The sequence below is a fragment of the Aotus nancymaae genome, unplaced genomic scaffold (assembly GCF_030222135.1).
Source record: "Aotus nancymaae isolate 86718 unplaced genomic scaffold, 86718_ANA_hifiasm-v0.15.2.pri h1tg000124l, whole genome shotgun sequence".
Classification (NCBI taxonomy): Eukaryota; Metazoa; Chordata; class Mammalia; order Primates; family Aotidae; genus Aotus; species Aotus nancymaae.
In genome coordinates, this window is record NW_026988539.1 from 2,154,523 (window position 1) to 2,162,500 (window position 7,978).

General features: G+C 61.3%; 1 protein-coding gene across 2 annotated transcripts in view; it reads left to right on the forward strand.

Annotated features, from left to right (window-relative positions):
* Positions 1-3,546: 3,546 nt before the first annotated feature.
* CIMAP1D (CIMAP1 family member D) overlaps positions 3,547-7,978 on the forward strand; it is an 8,695-nt gene continuing 4,263 nt past the window's right edge. The window contains exons 1-2 of one of the 2 annotated variants that reach the window (XM_064371197.1): positions 3,547-3,658; positions 5,801-5,908. In XM_064371197.1, the coding sequence (XP_064227267.1) occupies positions 3,547-3,658; positions 5,801-5,908 (220 nt within the window). The remainder of the gene's footprint in view (positions 3,659-5,800; positions 5,909-7,978) is intronic. The other variant, XM_064371198.1, reaches the window with a different exon arrangement.

A 7,978-nucleotide genomic window follows, 5' to 3' on the forward strand; every position in this document is an offset into this window, starting at 1 on the left:
CCGGCGCCGCCCACGCTCTGCTCTCCCAGTTGTCACCAGAGGGCGCCTGTAAGCTCCGATTGGGCCACGTCCCCGCCCTCAGCTGTCACGTCCCCCACGTCCCTCTGGGTAAAAGCCCAGACGCTCCCCACAGCCCCCAGGCCGTGCAGGCCCCTCCGCATCGCTCCCGCCCCACTCCCGGCTCCTTGCTCTCGCCGCTCCGGCACAGGGGCCTCCTCGCCGGTCATCGTACACTCCAGGCACGGACCTGCCCGGGGCCCCTGGGCGTGCAGCCTTGTCTGTCGGCCTGGAATGCCCTCCCCCACCTCCTCGGCCTCTCAGCCACTCCAGCCGCCCCTTTTTTCACTGTCGGCATTTAGTCTCTCTTGTGGCTCAGACAGGATTAAAATCAGGGCTCATCTGCATGTGCGGTGAATTCATTTGCATCTCATTTGCATCTCATTTGCAAGCCCCGTGCTTGCAGTTGGGACAAGCTCTGAGCCGAGGCCCGTGTTGATAGAATCTAGAGGGAGTCAGATCAGGGGGGACTGGCTGGAGGGGCCCCAGCTCGGTCGGGTCAGGCTGCTGGCCCTCAGCGCGGTCGCAGCAGCATGCTGTCGGCGTGGCGGCCTTTCCATCCTGTCCGTCTTCCCCTGTGTTAGCTTTCGCTTCCACCCCTGGTAAAATGGGGAAATGAGGCCGGTGCGGCCGGGTCCTGGCTGGAACCTGGTTGCAGGGTTCCGCTCCTGCAGGGGAGGCAGGTGTCACAGCTTATAGCACAGAGGGGAAACTGAGTCAGGGCCAAGTCCCTGCTGGAACCAAGGTCTCTGGCTGTTGGCCTTTAGTGGCCGATGTGGCCCGGACCCGGTGACCTGACTGTGAGATGGGATGGGGTTGGGGGAAACTTTTTTTTTTTTTTTGAGACAGAGTTCCACTCTTGTTGCCCAGGCTGGAGTGCAACATTGTGATCTCGGCTCACTGCAACCTCCGCCTCCTGGGTTCAGGCAATTCTCCTGCCTCAGCCTCCCGAGCAGCTGGGACTACAGGCACGCGCCACCATGCCCAGCTAATGTTTGTATTTTTAGTAGAGACGGGGTTTCACCATGTTGACCAGGATGGTCTTGATCTCTTAACCTCGTGATCCACCCACCTCGGCCTCCCAAAGTGCTGGATTACAGGTGTGAGCCACTGTGCCCGGCCTCTAATTTTTGTATTTTTGTAGCGACAAGGTTTCACCATGTTGACCAGGCTGGTCTCGAACTCCTGACCTCAGGTCATCTCCACCTCCACCTCCCAAAATGTTGGGATTACAGGCGTGAGCCACAACGTCCGGAGAGGGAAGAACTCCTAGGCCCTTGCCCTGGGAGTGCTGGCCCTGGGAGCCCCTGGGTTCCTGCACTTCTGGCTGGTTTTGGTAAATGAGCAGCGTTGACTGGCAGCAGGAGGGAGGTCGGGGTCTTTCCCTCTCTCCCTCCTCAGCGCCCATCCCTGCTGTGCTCTGGAGTCTGTGCTGCCTCTGGAAACCAGCAAATGGCATGTCCAGGGTCGGCGGTGACAGGGCCTGTGGCTGGGGGCCCTCGAGACCCAGGAAGGAGCCAGCGAGCGTTGGTTTGCTGGCAGAAGCATCTCAGGTAGAGAGCTCAGGCAGAGGCCGAGGCGGAGACGGTCTTAGGGGCTGGAGGAAGAGCCGGTGGGCCCCGATGGGCAGAGTAGAGCAGCAGAGGGCACAGGAACAGGACGAGAGGGCAGGGGGAGGTGGGGACGAGGCCGTGCAGGGCGTGTGTGCCGCGGTGAGAGCTCGGGTTTTGAACTGAGGGCTGCCGGAATCCACACGGTGACTGTAAGCGTTTTGGAAAGCTGTGCTGGGATGAGAACTTAGCCCGAAGCTTTGATATTCAGTCTGAGTCAGAGAGCGCTGGGTTCAAGTGCCGGATCCCCTGATGAGTTACTGAGGGATTTGATGGATGTGACTGCCCCCCGAGCCTCAGTTTCCCCACCTGTAACAACAGATGAGGGTTCCCAGCACCTCCCTCACCGAGATGCTGCGATGACCAGACAAGAAGATGCCTGCGGGGCCGGGCGCGGTGGCTCACGCCTGTAATCCCAGCTCTCTGGGAGGCCGAGGCGGGCGGATTATCTGAGTCAGGAGTTTGAGACCAGCCTGGCCAACGTGGTAAAACCCGTCTCTGTTTCCCAGAGCGAGACTCCATCAAAAGAAAAAAAAATTATACCGCAAAGGGAAAGGCTCCCAAAACTACAGAGATGAACAAGGAAGAGACGCGGGACGTGAATCTCATCAGCAGTTTTTCCTCTTCGTGGCACTCACACGGCGGGAGTCTTCAGTGAATCGAAATCCATTTGTGGTTTAAATGCCGCAGGCTTCTGGGAGGCCGTGGGGACGCCTCTCACCCGACCTGGGTCCTCGCTGCTACCCCGGGGCCGTGCCCAGGTGTCCCCCTATGCTGAAGGCGCTTCTCACGGGCGCTGCACGCTGCCTCCCTCGCCTGCTGTGGGACGCGTTTGGTTTTACCGTCTCCGCGGGGCTGGCGCTGATCCTCAGCCTGCACCCACACCACCACGCTGGGCCCAGCCCTGCCCTTCCATCACACGCAGCACCTTCTCGTGTACCCCAGACTGCGTCCGCTGACACACCTGCTGGTGATTTTCTCTCTCACCCTGAGAACATCGCTTCTTTTCTTTTTCCTTTTTTTTGGGGTGGAGGGGTGGAGTCTCGCTGTCACCAGGCTGGAGTGCAGTGGCGCAATGTCGGCTCTCTGCAAACTCCGCCTCCCGGGTTCAAGCGATTCTCCCGCCTCAGCCTCTCGAATAGTGGGATTACAGGCGCCCGCCACCACGCCTGGCTAAATTTTTGGATTTTAGTAGAGATGGGTTTCACCATGTTGGCCAGGATGGTCTCGATCTCCTGACCTCGTGATCCGCCCGCCTCGGCCTCCCAAAGCGCTAGGATTACGGGCGTGAGGCACTGTGCCCGGCCCCAGCTGCTGCTTTTCTGTCTGTTCCTGTCCAATTCTCACCACCCCAAACAGAGACTGGTACACAGAAGGTGCCCAATAAGTGCGTGTGGGATGGATGAGTGACAGGATGAGGGAATGAATGCTTCCTGGCTCGGAGCTGCAACTCCCCATGTACAGAAACGGGGCCACGCTGCCCTGACCCCGCCAGGCCCTCCTGCGGCGAGGCTGTGGGTGTCATGTTTGTGGGTTTAGTTCCCTGGGGCCAGCCCTGGCCCTCGCGGCCCAGCTCCACCGGCTCCCGGGAGGCTCACTCTGCTGACACCGGACTCTCTCCTGGCCCGTCCGGCCACCTGGCCGACACTTGATCCCGGCCCCACTTCCAGGCCGGTGTCCGTCCGACCAGCCCGCCTCGGGCCAGGGCCCCGCGACTCCCTGGGGCGGGACAAGGGGCCGTCTGTGTGGCTGTGGTGGTGGCAGGGTGTGGGAGGCCGTGAAGGTGGGGACGGTGCCTGGGCCTGTGGCTGCCAGAGCTTTGGGGGCTCGGGAGGTGGCACCGGGCCCGTGGGTGCTGCGGGGACATCGCCTGCCCACTATGGGGACCCTCAGCTGCGACCACGCCCCACGGCTGGGCCGGTGCGTGACCGAGAGCCAGATTCCGAAGACCGGCCTGAGGAAGTCCTGTGGGACGGCCACCCTCGAGAACGGTGCGTGCCGGCCGCGGGGGACGGGTGGGACCCTTTCCTGCTCCACTTCCTGCACTTCTGGGGCCTCTGGAATGTTCTGGGAGTCCAGCAGGAGGCAGGAGTTTCCGGCAAGTCCTTGCCCCTCCCCAAACCTCAGTTTTCCTTCCGGCAGGATGGGTGCGGACGCGGGGTTTCCGTGCCCCGAGTGTGTCTGTCAGCGGATGCTGAGTGCTCTGCGGGCCTGGCCCTTGCCAGGGGCTGTGGGTGCAGCAGTGGGCAAAGCCACAGAGATCAGGCGGGAGGCGGCAGTGTTCCCAGCCTGGCCCTCCAGGACAGGCGCCCTAGACGACACGGGTGGGGCGGGGTGCGCGTGTGCGGAGGCTGCTCTGCCGGGAGCCATGTCGGCTGCTGGCCTCCGTGAGGGCACAGGCCGGGCCTCAGTTTCCTCACCCACCGTAAGCAGCTGGAGTCAGGCTTAAAGCCCGGGCCTGGGGCTGGTTCTGTGGTCTCTCCTGACCCCTGTGGCAATGAGATTCTGCAGAAGCCACATGGCATTGTGACCCTGCATCTCTGGGAGGCCCAGGCCTCAGTCTCCCCACCTGTGACCCTGTATCGCTGGGAGGCCCAGGCCTCAGTCTCCCCACCTGTGACCCTGTATCGCTGGGAGGCCCAGTCCTCAGTCTCCCCACTTGTGACCCTACATCTCTGGGAGGCTCAGGCCTCAGTTTCCCCACCTGTGACTGTATCTCTGTGCCTGGGCCTCAGTTTCCCCACCTGTGACCGTGTATCTCTGGGAGGCTCAGGCCTCAGTCTCCCCATCTGTGACCGTGTATCTCTGGGAGGCCCAGGCCTCAGTCTCCCCACCTGTGACCGTGTATCTCTGGGAGGCTCAGGCCTCAGTCTCCCCATCTGTGACCCTGTATCTCTGGGAGGCCCAGGCCTCAGTCTCCCCATCTGTGACCCTGTATCGCTGGGAGGCCCAGGCCTCAGTCTCCCCATCTGTGACCCTGTATCTCTGGGAGGCCCAGGCCTCAGTCTCCCCATCTGTGACCCTGTATATCTGGGAGGCCCAGGCCTCAGTCTCCCCATCTGTGACCCTGTATCGCTGGGAGGCCCAGGCCTCAGTCTCCCCATCTGTGACCCTGTATCTCTGGGAGGCTCAGGCCTCAGTCTCCCCATCTGTGACCCTGTATCTCTGGGAGGCCCAGGCCTCAGTCTCCCCATCTGTGACCCTGTATCGCTGGGAGGCCCAGGCCTCAGTCTCCCCATCTGTGACCCTGTATCTCTGGGAGGCTCAGGCCTCAGTCTCCCCATCTGTGACCCTGTATCGCTGGGAGGCCCAGGCCTCAGTCTCCCCATCTGTGACCCTGTATCTCTGGGAGGCTCAGGCCTCAGTCTCCCCATCTGTGACCCTGTATCTCTGGGAGGCTCAGGCCTCAGTCTCCCCATCTGTGACCCTGTATCGCTGGGAGGCCCAGGCCTCAGTCTCCCCATCTGTGACCCTGTATCTCTGGGAGGCCCAGGCCTCAGTCTCCCCACCTGTGACCGTGTATCTCTGGGAGGCTCAGGCCTCAGTCTCCCCACCTGTGACCCTGTATCGCTGGGAGGCCCAGGCCTCAGTCTCCCCACCTGTGACCGTGTATCTCTGGGAGGCCCAGGCCTCAGTCTCCCCATCTGTGACCCTGTATCTCTGGGAGGCCCAGGCCTCAGTCTCCCCACCTGTGACCGTGTATCTCTGGGAGGCCCAGGCCTCAGTCTCCCCATCTGTGACCCTGTATCTCTGGGAGGCCCAGGCCTCAGTCTCCCCATCTGTGACCCTGTATCTCTGGGAGGCCCAGGCCTCAGTCTCCCCACCTGTGACCCTGTATCGCTGGGAGGCTGAGTCTCCCTGCCTTTCACTGTGTATGTCTGGGAGGTCCCAGTCTCCCTGCCTGCGCCCCAGGGTGAGGCCTGCTGCCCCAGCCTTCCCTCTGTGATCCGTGTCTGACTCACAATGCCAGCCTCACACTTCGTCCACTGAGGGCGGCAGCCTCTTGCTCCCCAGGCCCCAGCCCTCACCATGGAGGGAGAGGGGAGCCCAGGCTAGGGCTCAGGAGCTGGGTCTGGGGCTCCTTCCTCGGGGAATCTGGGCCCAGGCGGTGACCTGAGGGCTTTGGGCTGCAGGCTCCGGGCCAGGCTTGTACGTCCTGCCGTCCACCGTGGGCTTCCTCAAGCACGACTGCACCAGGGTGGCCGGCCCTGCCTACTCGCTCGTCCGGAGGCCCAGTGAGGGTAAGGCAGGCGGGCGGATGGCGGCGGCTTCCCTGCTCCTCCAATCTCCCCCAGAAGCACCGAGGGGTCTCCTTGCCCCTTAGATCCAGGCCCCCAATTAGCGGGCCAGGAAGCAGGCGGGGCCAGGCTATCCAGCCCGCTCCACCTCCTAGTTGCTGTGAGACCTCAGGCAAGCTGCTGTCCCTCTCTGTTTTTTCACTGATAAAGAGAATGGAAGGAGAAGGAGCTGCAGGGAGGTGAAGACCTGTATTTCCCTTCCTGTGTTTGCAATTCCTTCTGCTTGGACTCAGGCAAATCGCTTAAGTGCTCTGCAACTCAGTTTCTATCAAACTTAACAACAGTAACAAAAACGTTAACATTCCTAATATTAAAAACAATAGGCCGGGTGCGGTGATTCACGCTGGTAATCCCAGCACTTTGGGAGGACGAGGCGGGTGGATTGCTTGAGGCCCAGAGTTTGAGACCAGCCTGGCCAACATGGCGAAACCCCGTCTCTACTAGCCGGGCGTGGTGGTGCGCACCTGTGATCCCAGCCGGACCATGTATATCTGGGAGGACCGGGTTAAGAACTCAGGAGGCTGAGGCAGGAGAATCGCTTGAACCCGGGAGGTGGAGGTTGCGGTGAGCTGAGGTCGCTCCACTGTGCTCCAGCCTGAGCGACAAGAGTGAAACTCCATCTCAAAAAAAAAAAAAAAAAAATTAAAAAAAAAAAGAAGAAACAGGATCCACATCGATGCACAGTACTTGGTAAATCCTCAGTCGGGAGCGAGGCTGGGCCCCGGCCTCTCCACATCCAGACTGGGGCTCCCCAGGCCTGGCCCATCTCACTGGGCTGCCCTGAGCACAGCGTGGAAGTTCCTGGCCGCTGCACAGGCGGGTGCAGTGGAGGGGAGGGCAGGTGCAGGGGGAGGGGAGGGCAGGTGCAGCGGGAGGGGAGGGCAGGTGCAGGGGGAGGGGAGGGCAGGTGCAGCGGGAGGGGAGGGCAGGTGCAGCGGGAGGGCAGGGCAGGTGCAGGGGGAGGGGAGGGCAGGTGCAGTGGGAGCGGAGGGCAGGTGTGGGGCGTGCTGATGCACTGTACCAGGGGCTGGTGGCCCCCTCCCTGCGTGGCACCTGCTCCTGTCCAGAATGGGTGCAGAGTATGCGATGCGCTCTGACGGAGTGAAGCAGGTCAGGTGTGACCGCGTGCCTGGCGCACAGGGAGCTCTCTGTGTTCATTGGTGGCACTCCTACCACGGGCCCGCAGGTCTCACTCTCCCAAATTCCATCACTCCATTCTCTACAGCAGCTCCAAGGTCCCAGCTGGGCTGGGAGCAAGGTTGGAAGGGTCTTGTGTGGGGATTTAGATTTGTATGGACAGAGGCCTGCCAGGAGGGGAGGCTAGGGGAGGGGTGGCTCGGGGAGGGGCAGGGCCGCAGCCTGTTCTCAGCCTTCAGAATTAGCAAAAGTACCAGAGCACACTGGGACTCAGGAAGCTGTAAGGGGTCCCAGAAGGCCAGTGAAGGCGTTAGCACCCCCTGTCCCCAGGACCGGGTTAAGAACTTAGCCTATGACCCAGACAGATCTGAGTTCCCAGGTTCAAACCCCAGTCTGAGGACACTTCCTGGGACAGAGGGGCAGAGACAGCCTGGGGAGTCTGGTGCAGTGGGGAATCCTGCAGAATTTGCTGAAGGCCCAGGCTAGCCTTCTTGAAAATGGAGCATGGGATCTGGGTTTTGTAGCATGAGTAGGAGTACGGTGGAGCCTCCAGAAGAGTGGAACCCCAGGCAGAGACTGCTGTGTAGGCTGGATGTCATGATGAGCTAGGGTGTGTTCATTTGTCATGGGGCAGCCAGGGGTTGGGGAGGGCAGAAGAAAAGGCTGGAATGTTCGAGGTGCAAGGCAGAGGCTAAGATCAGAGCTTCAGCCCGCAGAGTCCTGGTGGCCAGTTCTGCATTTGAAGCGAGTCTTGGTCACGTGAGTGAGGCCCAGGCATCCAAGGAGGGGCTGTGGGATTATGATCAAGGATTTTTATTTTATTTATTTTTTTGAGACAGGGTCTCACTCTGTCGCCCAGCAGGCTGGAGTGCAGCG